Source organism: Girardinichthys multiradiatus, chromosome 19 (assembly GCF_021462225.1).
Source record: "Girardinichthys multiradiatus isolate DD_20200921_A chromosome 19, DD_fGirMul_XY1, whole genome shotgun sequence".
NCBI classification, from domain to species: Eukaryota; Metazoa; Chordata; class Actinopteri; order Cyprinodontiformes; family Goodeidae; genus Girardinichthys; species Girardinichthys multiradiatus.
The window spans coordinates 8,208,914-8,226,099 of record NC_061811.1 but is presented as its reverse complement, the minus strand read 5'-3'; the positions used below and the strand labels follow the sequence as shown (position 1 = coordinate 8,226,099).

Sequence of the window (17,186 nt, the reverse complement as noted above, 5' to 3'; positions counted from 1 at the left end):
GCAGGGGGCGGGGCCTGACAGAGCCCCTCCCCCTCGCTCAAGACAGGAGAGCAGGAAAAGGAAATGCATGAAGGATGAAACAGTTCTGCAAATGCTAAAAGTGTTAAATCATTTTCTGATTTACAAGACCTATGCAGTCAACTCATGATTACTCAAAAGAAAAAAGTATCAACATAATACCATCTCAGTTACTCAGCTCATACAAAGAGGACACAAAGTGTTCCAAGAAAGTATTCCCCATACCATTACACCCCCACCACCCTCCTGACTTGTTGCTACAAGGCACTATAGATTCATGACCCTAACATCAGACCAGAATGCATTTCTCCACTGTTATTGTCCACTGTATGTGGCCTGTTTCCTGTTTTAAGTTAACAGTTTTTAGGCTCCCTATGTGGCCTTTTGTTGCTGTATCCCATCTACTTCAAGGTTCAACATGTTCTGAATACCTTGGTTGTAATGAACTTTTATTTGAGATACTGTTGCCTTTCTGTCATCTCAAACCAGAATGCCTGTTTTCCTCCGTCATCAACAAGGCATTTATTTTCTCTCTAAGGCCGAGTCCGGCCACCCTATAGAGGGAGCTTATTTTGGGCGCTTGTATCCAGAAGCTTTCAAATCTTCCTTGAGATCCAGTTTTTTCCACACTGAAGCTCAGTTTGAACTCCTGCAAGTTGTCTTCACCACGTCTAGATGGAAGAGCAACAGCAGCTGGGATTGACTGAGTAACACACCTGAATAACTAAAAAAAAAGATGGACTGTTTGGAAGCATGAAAGCTAAAACCCAAACCTCCAAGAACGCTTCAAATCTAAAGAATGATTTTCTTTCTGGCGAAGGAACAAGGTAGTAGTGCCTCTCCTGTCCTCTTTCTGTATGTCATGACATAAAGTCACAAGGGACTCAGTGTAACAGACCTACATCACAAATCTCCTAAAGCTAGAGCCAAGTGTTTGAGCTGAGTGCTGCCAGGGCATTTCTGCTGTGGCTAAACACGATTATCACTCCGTCCTCTGTCTGTGTTATCTGCCCCGCTGCAGACTGTGCTGAGACCAAACCATCCCTAAAACAAGGACAAGTGGGGGAGAGCGGGAACTGAAGATCAGGGGATTCAGAGAAGGGAGAGATAAATAGGATAGAGGGGGAAGGGGCAGAGGAGGAGACTGTCTCGAGGAGGAAAACCTAAATTAAAAAGTGAGTTGGGAGTTTCGGGAGGGGATAATGGGGGAAACCCTGCAGGAAAAAAGAAAAAAGGGTAATTGGGCGCTTCTTCAAACTGGGGGTTAGAGATTTTGTGTGTGCTCAAGAGGAGGCAACTCTTTGCATTATTTATAGGCTCAAAGGTGAAAAAAATAGGAAGCCCAAGGAAAATTGAAGCTGTGGCCTACATTCACTCTGAAACACTTCCCCCCTTTTCTTCTCAGATCACAAGACGGAGCCGACAAGTCACACAGAGGCAGAGATACTCCAAAAAAGGGCGGCGGGCTTGAACACTCTGTTTCTCAGCCTCCGAGCCGATATGATCACATCCACCTCCATGAAGCTCCTCCTGTGCAGATATCTGCCATTAAACCCGGAGCCCAGCGTGCCTCAAAAGGCGACGTGGCTCGATTTGACCTTTAAAAGGATGAAACAGTTGATCACTTCCAGATCCTCATCTGAGTTAGTAACCCTGGAGCCATGCCTCCCCCTTCTCCCGCAGGAAAACTCTGCGCTCTGCCTCACTCGTAACACAACAGCACCAAGCATCAGCCGACACACTAAGCTTGGTCACAGCCTGGATTATGCAAGGAAACAAGGTGCTCTTTGTAGAGCAATGGTTCATGCTACATGTTCAGTCTGGTCACAACAATTTTAATATATATTGATTTTTCACAGTCTGAGCTCACTGCCTGTTCACAGACACTGTTTATATCTACAAATTAATCAAAAATCCACTTCATAGGTTAACTTCCAGTTTAAAATCCAAAAGATTTTTGTATCTCTGTAACAGTTACAATGTAAAGCTACAAAAGGTATCAAAATCTGATTTTATGCAGATTCATTCTCTGTGCACATGCAGAGCTCTGTATGCATCCTTTGTCCTTTATGCTAGCATTTTGGAGGCCTGTGCTGTTTTGTCTGAAGGAGGTACAGATTTTTGTAAATCTCATTGTAGAGAGGATTTGGTATCCAGATTAGGGACAGGTCTGGCTTTTGTTTATGTCTGCCTCTCTTTTTTCCAGTGCTAACATGAGAGGAGGCTTAAACTCCCTCCACAATCCCTTAAACCAGACCCTCTACCAAAGCCCCCAGCCACCCACTGCTGACCAACAACAAACTCACATGGGGTCCAGAACCCCGCCTGAATCTCAGCAGGAGGCAGATGAAGAACCTGCCCCACCCGCAGCTGCTGCTATGTCATCTCTTCACCATATTATTCACTGGTCATTAAATCCTCTCTATATAAAATGTTTGCTGCATGTTCTTTTCAATAATTTTAGCACCTCAGGAGAAAATTTTAGAAGATTTAAAGCTACATTTAGGCAAAAATATCTGTTACATGAATTTGCACATCCTAAAAACGTTAAAACAAACTCATTTACCTTACAGCTTTACCCCCTGAACCTAAAATCCTGTGCAGCTAGTTACCTTCAGAAGTCACTAAATTAGTAAATAGAGGTCACCTGGGCAATATTTACTTTCATTATAAATGCAGCTGTTCTGTTTCTGGCCTCAGAGGTTTGTTAGAGAAACTTAGAGAACAAACAGGATCATGAAGACCAAGGAACACAGCAGACAGGAGAAAATTGTGGACAGATTTTTTCTAGACAGGATGGGGCTAAATACAGAACAAAAGTAGAAGAAGACCTGATAGAGGCTGCAAAAGATTTGAAACTGGAGTAGAGGTTCACCTTCCAGCAAGTCAACAACCCTAAACAGGCAGCAACAGCTACGATGGAGTGGTTTAAATCAAAGTATATTAGAATGGATCATTTCCTCAGGGGGAGGCTGAAAACAAATGCATGCCACACTTTTCAGATTTGTCCTAAATCAAAAATTTTGCAAAGCATGTTATGCACTAGTGTTTGTCAGTCACCTATAATCTCAATAAAATACATTATTGTTTATGGTTGTAAAATGACATATGTAAAAGTTCAAGTAGTGTGAAAACGTTTGCAAGCAACTGTTTATCTAACAGAGTTTTAGCATCTTGTTAATTTAGCACTGTAACCTGGCGTTGATTTAGGCCTCTGTGTTTCTAAACTTCCCTGCTGCTTTTACAGTTTTAGCTCTCAGGTAGCTACTAAAGGTCACATTCAGCAGGAGCAGACATTTCTTTTTTTATCCAAAGAGAAAAAAGAAACTGCTGACACTCCTTTCGTCAGCAGATGATCAGTCGCTCTGTTGGTGGGTCGGGATTATGAACAATCAGTGATCCAGCCACCATCTGTGTGCCTGTCCTGGTTATTGGGCTGCTTTGTTCTTTTATCCCATGAATTAATCCAACCTGGGCTCTGAATTAGACATTTAAACAGTGAAACAGTTCAATCTTTTGCATACACAGTCACATATATGCCAGGTAGCACCTTAAAGACACTCTTATTTTAATTAGTTAAGTATTTTGAGTTGGCTTAATGCAACTGGACAGTTGCCAACCAAGATTCACAAGGGTTTATATACTGTACGACCTTTCTGAGAGAGTTTACTTTTGTCTGAAATGACTTCAATAGTTAAATCTAAAGTTTAAATTTGGAAGTAGGGTGCAACTTTAACTTTACTGATCTTTATGCGAAGGGTAATACAGTCCTTACCGAACATTTGGCATGTAGCATTCAGTAAATTGAACCATCTTTACAGACAATTTGCTCAAAGGTCAGACAAAAAACCCCAAAGATCTCAATCTCAGACTCTAAGACCACAGTTAAGATGTTAAATATTAATGTTTATGATAGGACCAGTAGAAAAACACTGAACATTACAGCTTGTGTGAAAGGGTTGCCTAAATTAAACAGCACGACTTTGGTTTGCAAAGTTACATCTAAATTAAGTTCTGGAACAAAGTGCTTTGGACAGATGAAAGCAAAGTAGAGATGTTTGGTCAAAATGCACAGCACCATGTTAGGGGGCAACCAAACACAGCAAATCATCTCAAACACCTCATGCCACCTGTGATGCACGGTGCTGGGGGCTGATGGTTTGGGCTTGCTTTGTAACTTACAGTCATTCAGTTGATCGTCAACTGTTCTGTATTCTGGGGTTCAATGTGGCATCATCTGCCTCAGTCTACATTACAATTAGGTCATGCAAAAGAACAAATGTACCAAACATGGCAGCAAATATACATCAGATTTCTAAAAAAAGGCAATTTCTACAACAAAGACAAAGTCCAGACCTCAGCATGACTGAAGTCCCGTCATGGGGTCTGGCGACTCAAACTAAACTTCTCTCAAGATGACACTCATAAATATATACAATACATACTTATGGGGTTACAGTGGCAACGGTGGTCAGGGTTTGTCCTGTAACCGCTGGGTTGCCGGTTTAAATCCCAACTCTGTCCGTCTTGGTTGTATCCTTGGGCAAGACACTTCACCCGCCTGCTGATGGTGGTCAGAGGGCTCAGTGGCGCTGATTGTATGTCAGCCACCAAGCGGCTCACTTCTGCCACAGCCAGCTGTGGCTACAATACGGCTTACCACTGTCAGTGTGTGAATGTGGGTGTGGATGACTGATTGACCCTGAGGTCCGGTCTGTGACTGAATGTTTTTTTTAATCTGATTTGTCAGAATCCATGGAGATTAAATAATAATACGGACAGATAAAAACATATAATTCACCTCTAATGGAAAAAAAAATAACCCAGTCCAGATACAAACATATCTTATGACACAGAATAAACAGCCTAACCCTGTAAGGTTACTGTCAAAAACTGTGACAGTGATGGAGACATCCCACTAAAAGCTACTGCCTTCAGTGTAAGAGCCAGGATCCCTAGAATGTATTTCTACAACCATTGCTGGGCGTTTCTGCTCTCTTGGATTTTATGGTGACAATGTGACCCAGTTTCAGGAAGAAAGAGAACAGTTCTGACTGGGAATCAGAGAAAAGCTGAGTCTCATGTGTCTCATGCTACCAAAGATCCTGGATTCAAACCTACGGCTTCTGTTATCTGCCTCATAATCTTTCCTTTCCAGCATGCACAATCAGTCCATACCTTCATGATGCCAAATAAATCTGGTGATTTTTGTGCAGAGCAGTGATGCTGCAAAATAAGAGGAAACAGCAGCTGCACACTGCAGCGAGCTGCTGTGGCCCACACTAACTGCAGCAGCACCAAGTGGTGATGGTATGAGTCAGGAAAAAACTGGGTCACCACTTCTGCTCTTAATACAGTCTCACAGAGTCTAACAGTCTTTTACATGATGGAGCTATCTATGACCAGACCAATATCTACAGATACTCTACATTTATCCCCGCTGATCTCTGATAGTCTCATCTTTAGTTTTTAAGAATGTGATTAAGTCTGTAGCCTATGTTGAGTATTATAAAGCAATAAAGAGAAAAGATGTGGATCCCGAGGTTCTGGAGAAAGACAACATTTCTGTGAGAAACAAAAACATCTTTACTCCTGAGGCTGAAGAGCAGTGAGGTTCAGGATTACTGCAGCTTCTGCTTCCACAGCATATGATATTCACCAAAAAATTTTAAATTTCCTGCATAAATATTAAGCTCAGTATACTCCTAGTTGATTTTAACAGCAGCTTTCATAGTTTGGAGGAGCTGTGAAGTCAGGAAGTGAATTTGTATTTTGTCTTTTTCCTTTATTCACAAATGTACTGAACAAAATATCCCAGATATTACCAGTTTAATTTGCCAAAGACCCCCATTCAAGAAGTTTAATATTATCCTGGATTATCCATACCAAAACTGGTTTACATGAGGATTGCTGTTCTGTTGAAACACTCTGTCGTGTCCAAGCTTTAACCCTCCGACCCAATCTCTCTCCCTTAGATGAATAAATAATAGTTTGGAGGCCAGGAACCACCAAGGCTCTAGCCTGCCATGAACTGGAAAAATCTGGAACACCAATGTAATTCACCACAGTGAAGCTGGTATAATATCACCATGGACTGAATGAGTGCCGACCAGGAAAGAAGCCACTTCTCCAAAATTAACACCTACAAGACGGACTGCAGTCTGGTGCTGCCCACATAAACAATCCAAAGGTCCTCCAGAGAAACATTTGGTGGTCAGACAAGACGATTATTCAGCTGTTTGACAACAATGATAGGACGTGTGTTTGGAGACGCCAAGTTGAGGCTTTTAAGCCTAAAATCTCTTTGGTGGCTGTTAAGCATGGTGGTGGCACTATTGTGCTGTGGGCTGTTTCGCTACCTCTGGTTCTGGTGCCTTGCATGAAGTGAATAGAGTAAAGAAGAAGGAGGTCTACCCCCTAATTCTTCTACTTCACCTAAAATTACCAGCTAGATGGTTGAAACTTGCAGGTAATCTGTAGATTTAAGTAAATATACATGCAGTATAGACCCGATTACTGTGTGATAACAGATAAATTCTAAGAGATTTAACAGGGATCGCTTCCAGCAAAATCAGTAATGTTTGACAATCTACATCAGCTATCTGTCATGGTGCGGTTTTGGTGTGGACCAAAGTGCAGACAAGGGCTTGGATGCAGCATTTCAAAGCAGTCTTCAGCTTTATTCAAAGGATTCCAAAAAAACATAATGAAAATACTGCAGGTACAAACATGAGTGAATCCAAAACTTACATGTGTACTCCTTGCAGGAACGAAGCAAACACAGAACTAAGTCCTGGTGTAGCGAACGGGCAGAACAGAGTGTGAACAAACAGAGGAACCAGCAGGGAACAATGAAACAAAACCAACTAATATACAGAGGAAGAACAAAGGCAGGTAATCAAAGGAACTAAGAACAGGTGAGACAAGGAGGCTGGGAGGCAGAGGGACCGGGTGAACCTAATAAAACCAAAGCATGAGGAAAGGGACTAAAGACAAGACAGTAAGCAGACCAAGATAAAGATAAAGCATAAGAATCAAGGATAAACATGAACTGAAGGAAACTGAGAAATTGAAGGTAACACAACAACCTAAGCACTTAGCAAAACAGAAACCATAAGGAAACCCAGACTACAAAAGTAAAGAAACCTAAGTAAACAATAACTAAAGCTAACCTATAAAGGAGAGGGTGGAAAACAAAGAAGAACTAGAGGAACATAGCTAAGAAGAACTGGAGAATATAGGGAACTTAAACTGAGTAATAAATAAAAGGGAAAAACAAATGACGAGAGGAGTAACAGAAAGGAAACTAATAAATGAGAGTGCAAGGGAACCAGAAAACTAAGAGAAATAATAATAATAATCATAAGGAAACCATTCTAAGAAAATAAACAGGAAAGCAACGCCAAGGGAACTAGGAGAGCAAACTGGGGGGCAGAAGATAACCCAAAACAGAAAACCACAACTAACATGAATACAAAACACAAGTAAGAAACGTCTAGCTAAAAAGGTAAACAAAAACACAAAACCACAAACAAAGTCCAAAACGTCACATCCTGACACTATCAGCTAAGGCTCCAAAAAAAAAAGATTTTTGTAGAAGAGAATTGTTAACAATCTCAGGACAGAAACAAACTTTATTTTCAACGAGCTCCTTAGAATAAGCAGACAGGACTGTGTTTTAAAGGTAAAAATCTTCACAGATCACCAAAGTTAAAAATACCTAATACCAGAGACATTTTTAGCTTTTATTTATCTGCACAAATCTTTACAATTTGCTATGTTTGGGTGTGTAATTTGATAAAGAAGAGCCAGTAGAATAGCAACGTAACAAGTAGGGAAAGAGATTCAAAATAAGATTGGCAGAAAACCAATAGCTTGTACATGTCTGTAGATCAGACAGGAAACACTTCCAGAGGACTAATATAAAACTAATATAAAACTCTGTGGAAACAGGAAAGCAGACAGAGTGATAGTGTTAGTGTAATGAGAATCTGTTGCTTCATTCTGCTCATAACGCCATGACACCACCCAGATTATATTTTGGGCTTTATTGCTTTGTCTCGACCTCTGGTACCTCTTTCTGCCTCAGTTTCTCAAGCTTTAATCTTCCTGGTACTGATGCCATAGAAGTGGAGACAAGTGGTTATAAAACCCAGTGATTCCTCCTCTTCTAATCTATATGTTAATGAGGCATAGCTAAGATGCAGAAGTGGTCCAGGATGTGTATAATTCAGCAGACGGTGATCCATGAAAGTCCATAAAACAACTGCTGTGTAAGGCAATTAAGCACCAGAAAACAGGTCGAGGCTGATTACAGTTCATCGACCCAATAATCTGAAAATAATGAATTAATCTGAAGGACAGCAGTCTGAATTTACATCAGAGTTGTCTGAGCAGCCCAGAAAAAGCTGAGGTGTGTGTGTAAAATGGACACACAGAGAGTTGCACTGTTGCTTCTGGTTCTTTCAGGCAATGACACGTTTAATCACATCTGATCTGGGTCCACATACGCTCCCCGACTCCAGTAACATCCAACAAATGTTATTATCTCTATAGACACAAAAACCTGTGCAGCAGGCATGAACTGTTAAATCCATTCAGTCCCCCTTCGGGACAAATAGGCCTGTTACGACCAGTTTGCCTAAACGAAGAACATATTTGGCATCAGCAGAGCTACTTGTTCTCATATTTGAGCCACAGATCGAACCCTGACATCAGCAGACTCATGCTTTTCTGGGAACAGGTGAGTTCTCACACAGAAACAGTTTCGCACACATAGAGTCTGAAACAGCCAAGATGGGGCAGAGCTGCTTTCTTTTCTCACCAGACTGATCTTCTCAGAAAAAGCCTCAATTCTTCACCCTCCATGTCCTCTTTCACGCTGCTTTCACTCCTTTATCTCCTTCCATATCATTCCCTGGCCATTCTTCAGTCTTTATTCAAGCTTAATTTCTTCAGTTTTGAGCCTCTTATCTGTTCTCTTAACTTTCTCCTACATTACATAGCGCTGAAATGGTTCAGGTCCTGGTTGGTGGAGCAAATGTCTTGCGTCAGTCTTAGTGACTACATGTCCTTCTCTGCTTCTCTGTTGTGTGGTGTCCCACAGGGCTCAGTTCTACCCCCATCCTCTGTTCGCTCCCACTTGGTTTTATACTTAGAAAACATGGAATTTCACTTTTATGCAGATGACTATCAGATCTATACGCCTCTAAAGAAAAAAAAACACATACTTTGTGCAGTCACTACTACAAAGTCCTGATTATATTAAAGCCTTTATGACACTTAACATTTTAAAATTCAATGAGAAAAGATCAAAATGATGGGGCACAGGTAACCCCACTGAGACCCTCAAAGTGTTTTTAGATTCCTTGGCCCAGCCGGTTGTCACAAATCTGGGGTCAAAGTTGCTATGGAGTTGTTAAATCAAACTTTTCTAATTGAGGCAGCTAGCTAAAATACAGTTAAATCTCCCCAAACAGCATTCTCAGACTGTGGGCCATGCATTTGTTACCACTTGTCTGGATTACTGTAATGCATTTAATGTGGAGGTCAGTGTTTCATCCATTACTTGTCTCTAGAAGGTGCAAAATGTTGCAGCTTGTCTTTTACCTTGCACTTGAGCACATTTCCCCCATTTTAGCTTTCCTGCACTGGCTGCCCATTCCTTTTAGGATTCATTTTAAAATGTTGTTATTTGTCTTTAAACCCCTTCATGGCCTTGCCCCATCCTGTCTCTCTGAGCTGTTGCAGCCTTATACAGTACAGCTACCTGCTCTCTTAGGTCAGCTGATTAGCTGCTTCTCCCTGCACCTTGTGATGAGCGTAAACTTAGAGTAGATCAAGCTCAGTGTGTGTTTTAATGTGTTTCTGTTTTTAACTTATTTACCTGTATATAAATCTGGTTCTTTGACATGCTTTGTAAATACATCTGCACTGGATACATCACACTTTTCTGCTTTGTGAGTTTCCATGATTTTCAAACTTTGCTTGCGATGGAAAACATGACAATACTGCCACCTGCAGGAAATCAGCTGTGCTGCAGGTAGCTTTTTCCACCCCAGCATGCTGTCCAAACGTTTTGCACTGTATGCCAAAACTCCACATAATTTTATTTTTCCAATAAAAACGCAAACATTTTTTACTGTGCATTCTTTTCTTTTTACCTACACAGCAATATTTTAATGAAACAAAGTAGAAAACTAATTATTGTAGGTCCAAAATAGGGTCTCAGATGTTTGTCTAAATAAAAGGAAAGATGCACAGTGTACACTTACTAAGTTTTTGGGTTGAATGTTTTCAATTTTGTTGAAAATTTGAATTTGCGCTGGAAAATGTTTTTAGTCATTTTTCTAGCAAAAATAAGAACTTTCTTTGAAATCTTAGCTTTATTTAGCCAAGTTCAGTGAATGGGTTTACCCAAATTTGTTTTGGAGTAAAACATCACTGGAAGTTTGAGGCCTTAATATGATATTAAAATTAAAGAAAACAACAAACATGGCTCATAAAAAAATAATCCTAAAAAACTGCAAAAAAGTGTGGAGCTGCGCAAAATTATTTCAAGGGCCACAAATGGCCCCCGAGCTGCACCTTAAACACTCTTGGTCCTCACTTAAAGGGACTACCCTCAGATTTATAAAGACAGAATTGGAATTTAAATTTCCTAAAATTATGAATAAAATACATAAAAGTACAGTGTGTTGCTCACTTACTCCCTCTATCAGAAATGAGCATGTCCAGGAAAAACTTGGGCCCCTAATAGGAGATAGTTGTAAAATCTCTGTGCTTATAGGTGACAGAAAGAACAAAGCCAAAAGGATAAGAGACAGTAATAAAAAATCAACGAAAGCCATAAACTGTCAGGTACAACCAGACACAGAGTTAATATCAGCAACTAAGTCATATAAACTGGCTTTATTGAACATTAGATCTCTGTCAGGAAAATCATTTTTAATCAATGACTTCATTACTGACCACGATCTTGATGTTCTGTTTTTAACAGAAACATGGTTACATGAATTTAATGAAGCTCCCATTCTGATAGAGGCGACGCCTCCGAACTACAATTTTCTTTGTGAGAGCAGACAGCAAAGAAAAGGTGGAGGGGTGGCCACTTTGTTTAAAGATTTATTAGATTGTAAAAAAGTATTTCTGGGCAAATTTGACTCTTTTGAATATTTGGCTCTCCAGGTAAAGAGCCCAGTCCGAACCATGTTCTTCAATATTTACAGGCCTCCTAAGTCCAAAACAAATTTTATCAGTGATTTTAATGAGGTTTTATCTGTGATATGTGTTGATTATGACTGTTTAATTATTGTGGGAGACTTCAACATTCACATGGACAATCCTGAAGACAGAAGTGCAATAGATCTATGTGACACTCTTAGAAATATTGGTTTGACTCAACATGTTAAACAGCAAACGCACAAACAGGGACATATTTTGGACTTGATCATCACTAAGGGTCTAAACATTTCCAAGGTGTCTGTAACTAATGTTGCCCTATCTGACCACTTCTGTTATTTTTGAAAGCATCATCTCCAATGACTCAGTTTGCCAAAGAGACATGATAAGAAAACGCATCTTTAAGGACGGTGCTGCTGAAACCTTTAACTAGATTTTCTCTTCTACCTCCACTTTGCCCTGAATCAGGTAGATAACTTTCATTCTAAAATCTCGGACATCATTGATTCAATTGCTCCAATTAAAGCGAAAGTCGTTTCAGGGAAGAAAATGTCTCCATCTAGAAGTGCTCCACCAGTCAGAAGTGAAAAAAAGGAGTGTGGAAAAGCTGAACGCAGGTGGCGAAAGACTGGACTCCAGGTTCACTATATTATCTATAAAGAGAGACTCTACAGATATAACCTACAACTGAAAAATGCAAGGGAATCCTTCTTTTCTGAGATCATCAGCAAAAACATTAACAATGCTCGTGCATTATTTGCCACGGTCGACAGGTTAACAAACCCTCCTGTAACTGTAGCATCTGAACTCCACTCTACCAGGGCCTGCAATGAATTTGCTAACTTCTTCACTGAAAAAACCCAAAAGATCAGAGGGGCAGTCAGCACATCCACATCAACTCCAGTACCAATGTTGTCTCCAACTAGAACTGATTTTGACAAAATTTCCCAATTTCACCAAATAAACTACAAAAACTTAGAAGAAATCGTACAGCAACTAAGCTCTTCTTTCTGCTGTCTCGATCTTTTACCCACAGCTTTCCTTAAGAAAGCTTCGCCTGTAATAACATCTGATTTAACACAAATAATAAACACATCCCTTTTGTCAGGTGTTTTCCTCCAGGCCCTAAAAACAGCAATTATCAAACCTCTATTGAAAAAGAGCAACTTGGACAAGCTGCTACTACAGAACTACAGGCCTATATCAAACCTCCCCTTCATCAGTAAGATTATTGAAAAAGCTGTGTTTCAGCAGTTAAATAACTTCCTCACATGACCAACTGCTTCAATGTCTTCCAGTCAGGCTTCCTGCTCACCACAGTACAGAGACTGCTCTTGTCAAGGTGTTCAATGACATCCGTATAAATGCAGACTGTGGAAGAACCACAGTGCTGGTATTATTGGACCTTAGTGCAGCATTCGACACTGTTGATCACTCCATTTTATTAGAGCGCCTGGAAAACTGGGTCGGCCTTTCTGGAACAGCACTCAACTAGTTTAAATCCTACTTGAAGGACAGGGACTTTTTTGTGTCATTAGGTAACTTTACATCAGAGACCACAAAAATCACATGTGGCGTTCCCCAAGGGTCCATCTTAGGGCTCCTTCTATTCAATATCTACATGCTCCCCCTAACTCAGATTTTAATAAACAACAACGTAAGTTATCATAACTATGCAGACGACACACAGCTATACGTTACGATGTCACCAGGTGACCATGAACTCATTCAAGCGCTGGGTAAATGCTTAGAAGAAATCAATGCATGGATGGGCCTAAATTTTCTTCAGCTGAATCAAAACAAAACGGAAGTAACCAAAGGAAGAGCGTTTAAAAGTTAGCAAACAGGTTCAGCTAAAACAGCTAGAAACCAACAGTCAGGCTCGAAACCTGGGTGTAGTGATGGACTCAGACCTGAACCTTCAGAGGAACATAAAGGTAGTATCTAGGTCAGCCTTCTATCACCTAAAGAACATCTCCAGGATTAAAGGACTAATGTCTCAGCAGGATCTTGAAAAACTAATTCATGCGTTCATCTTTAGTAGAATTGATTACTGCAACGGTGTCTTCACAGGTCTGCCTAAAAAGTCGATCAGACAGCTGCAGTTGATCCAGAACGCTGCTGTCCATGTTCTCACTAGAACTAAGAAAGTGGAGCACATCAGCCTGGTTCTAAAGTCCCTACACTGGCTCCCTGTAGCTCAGAGAATAGACTTTAAAATACTTCTGTTAGTCTATAAATCACTGAATGGCTTAGCACCAAAATACATTACAGACTTGTTGTCAGTGGATCAACCACCCAGACCTCTCAGGTCTTCTGGCTCAAATCTACTCTGCATACCCAGAACCAGAACCAAACATGGAGAAGCAGCTTTTAGTTCTTATGCTCCACTAATCTGGAATAAACTCCCAGAAAACTGTAAAAGTACCGAAACCCTAAGTTGCTTTAAATCAAGATAAAAAACGTATTTGTTTAGAGTTGCCTTTCACTGTGCCATCATGATTAGTTGCGTTTTCAGTCCAATTTTCCTTTCATTTTCTTGTCCATCATTCTATTCTCTTTATTTTATTTTACTTTTTTAAATTACCTCTGTTGTTTGATTTTATCATTTGATTTGTTTTTCTGTGTCTGTATCTGTGTTTTTTTGTTTTGTGATTGTGTTGTAATTGTATGCACAGCGCTTTGAGTGTCTCGTTGCTGAAAAGCGCTATATAAATAAACTTATCTTACCTTGGCTGTGTTTAATGACATGAGTGGGTTCCTTGTGCTTGTGAGGTCTGATTATATGAAACAGGTCTTAAATCATAAATGCAGACCATGAGGTGTCAAAGAATTTTGAAACTGATACAAGGAGTGTTCGTAAGTGCATAGATTCATGATGAGTCATACTTTTTTTTTGGAAATTTTTCATGGCTAGTTTAAAATGCAAAGATAAAAACAAATAGAAAGAACAACATTTACTGTTTTTCTTTTCTTTCCGAAGCAGAAAACCTCAAAATCCATGAAAAATCCATCAGTGACATAAGGACGTTGTCATCAGTTTTTCTTGTGTCAGTGTTTTGCACTCCTGGGAGTAGATCATAAACCAATTGTGGGGTGGCTTATGCTGCTATTCAAATGTATTTTCTTCATTGAAGGTTTTATTACGTTAATCTCACAAGACTTAGTCAAATTCAACATATATCAGGGTATAAAAGTAAGAAGAAGATGGCTTGCAGTCAGGTCAGAACATATTACCTATTAAAAATGTTTGACTCCTTATAGAACAAAAGAAGTATTTGTCAATACTGGAAAATGTTTTCCTTTAAAATAAGTCACTTAAAACATCAACATTTTGGAAATATTTCTGTGCCTTCGTTTTTCTTAAAGCTTCATTTTGTTTTATTCCACCCTTCATGCCGATTTAAAAATAAGCCAAAATATTTCATTTCTTTTTTTATTTGATGCAGAGTAACTTAACATATAATAGATATTTCATTTGCTTAAAGAATGCATTGAAAACACAAATCTAATCTTTATGTGTTTCACAACTATTAAGGTCTTAACATAGTACGCACATGCTAATCTGGTATTGTTCGTGAGAACAAAGTTTCTCAGGTAACAAAATGTGTTCTTTTTCAGAGGTTATCATTTTTTGTGTGTCCTCCGTAAGTACAAAACCCCTGGTGACTATTTATTGTCTGTAAATGTTCTTTCAACATGCTTAGCTTAAGCAGCAAACGTTTTTTCCGCCAAATGAAGACAGAACTGTAGACAGACTCATAAAATATGAGTCGCATGACAGATGGTGTCCTTTGTAGTAATTTTTTTACCTCTACATCACTGTAGTCCAAGTAAACCCTCTTTGTAAAAAATGAGCTGAAAAGGTGGAGGAAAGTGAGACTTTCAGATGCTTCCATTCACTGCTGCCGTGTTTTACTGCACGGCTTGCTGATGTAACGCAATGTGGTGACACAGTTTTTGAGATACATTTGAAGGCCTGTGTACATTATTGTTGATCAGCACCAGAGAACAAATTACAGAACCAACGTGAATGGTGCCAGAATCTCTCTCTTTTTTTTTTATTAGAATTTGTGTCACAGCAATGCTTTTAAATGCCTGGGCCGGGTACCGGTCTGTTATGTCACTCAGCTACTGCTCTCCTGACTTCCCCCGACTTACTGGATATTTCACCACAAATCTTCGCCTCATTCACTCACATAGAGGTGCCAGCATTGTTTTCACTCCTTACTTGCTGGGTGGCCATTGTGTTTTTAATGCCTAAGTTTGGTGTCCTGTGTGTAACGATCATCACAGCTTTCTGCCTTATGCTCGGTTTCTTCCTTTCATGCTATTTTTAAACCTATTTATCCACGCCAGACATCAAAATGAGTATTATTGTGAGCTACAAAGTCAAACACAACTAAGAAGCAAAATTGTAAACATGAGAATGATATATGACGTTTGAACTGTTTACCAGAGGGAAATTCTCTAACCTCAAACCCCTGTAGTTGACAAACATGTAAAACACTCAGCCATATGGACATAAGATCTCCTACAACTGTACCTAAATACTGTGTTACTTCATAAACTTGAAGGATTACATAGCAAGAGGATGAATGCAAAGAGCAGGACAGAGGTGTGGACGTTTCAGTGATTTAGATTTTATCAGCCTTGATAAAGCTGACCAATTTCCTGGCAAACGCATCAGGAAATCATAGTATACAACCAGCAGGGATGGTCAGATGATAACAAGTCATGCAGCAAACACAATTACAAGAATGCTTGTGTGGCCCACAACATCAAACATCATCCTTCTGAGTCATGCTCATGTTTACTGAAGGGGGACTCATCCGTGAATTGCACCAGGACGAAGAGGAAGGAGGCATCGAGAGGGAGAAGATGAAGGAAAGAAAGGCTGAGCGAGGGATAAGAGAAGGAAACATCAGTAAGAGGGAGGGAGAGAAGAAGATTTCTATTTATAAGTGACTGTTACTGTAAGTGAGACTGCCAGGCAGGAGAATGGCTTATTTTTCTCTCTCAGCCTGGCTGCACTTCAGGAAATGACCCATCACTTAATACCTTGCCATGGCACACACACACACAAACCCATTAATGCACTCACACCATCGAGCAGACACCTGCACATTCACCCAGCACATCTTTGTACCCAGAAATCCTGTGCGCGTTGCACCAGTGCGCTTCTTTTCTGCAGAGTAGAGAAAAAGATGTCCAAGCCTAAAACATTTTTGATTACTTCTTATCTGGACATCTGTGGATTAAAGCTTCAGCCGAGGCCATCATGCATTATTCTGATAAAAGCAGAAGGAATCTGTTTCAGGATTCCTTATAAGGCCTCAGACTGAACACACGCCTTGTTGGGTGAGGCTCCCAGTGGAGACTAAAACAAGATAGACCAACAAAGACACAGTCCCCTCCTCTACTAAAAATACACACAGGAACAGAAAGCACACACACACATAATGCAGTAACACAAATCCAAACAATTTACTGGCATGCATGCCCAATGTTTGCTCCAGATGCCTGACTTAAACATGGGTTCTCCACTGAAGAATAATCTTTTCAGCTCCTCTTACCCATGGGTGGTCCCTCACAGTCGGACATGTTTGCATACAGGGAGCAGGATGAAGACAGTGTCGTCTGTCAGCTTGATGTCTGCTGCTTCTTGTTTTTTCCTTTAAGAAAAAGAGAAACTTTCGTGTTGAGTTTTGGCTGTCAGACCCTGTCTCTCTGCGCACTTTCTGCCTGATTATCCTCCTCCACTCTGACCCTCCACGAACAATCTGATCAGTGGCCAGAAGACATGTCAGTCAGGCCCTGCACTCTGCACCATTGGACACTAAATTTGTAACGAGTAGTCCTTCCTTAGGGTACTGTTTCCCTTAGATGTGACAGACCCCTGTGGATAAGATTTCAGAGACTGTTCTTGTCAACATTTAACACAAAAACACATAAACTGCTGCAAGGTATGCAGCCTTGTCGAAAAC

General features: G+C 40.2%; 1 protein-coding gene across 1 annotated transcript in view; it reads right to left on the bottom strand.

Annotated features, from left to right (window-relative positions):
* eml1 (EMAP like 1) overlaps positions 1–16,926 on the bottom strand; it is a 70,381-nt gene extending 53,455 nt beyond the window's left edge. The window contains exon 1 of the mRNA XM_047345188.1: positions 16,776–16,926. Within this exon, the coding sequence (XP_047201144.1) occupies positions 16,776–16,803 (28 nt within the window). The 5' untranslated portion in view covers positions 16,804–16,926. The remainder of the gene's footprint in view (positions 1–16,775) is intronic.
* Positions 16,927–17,186: the final 260 nt, after the last annotated feature.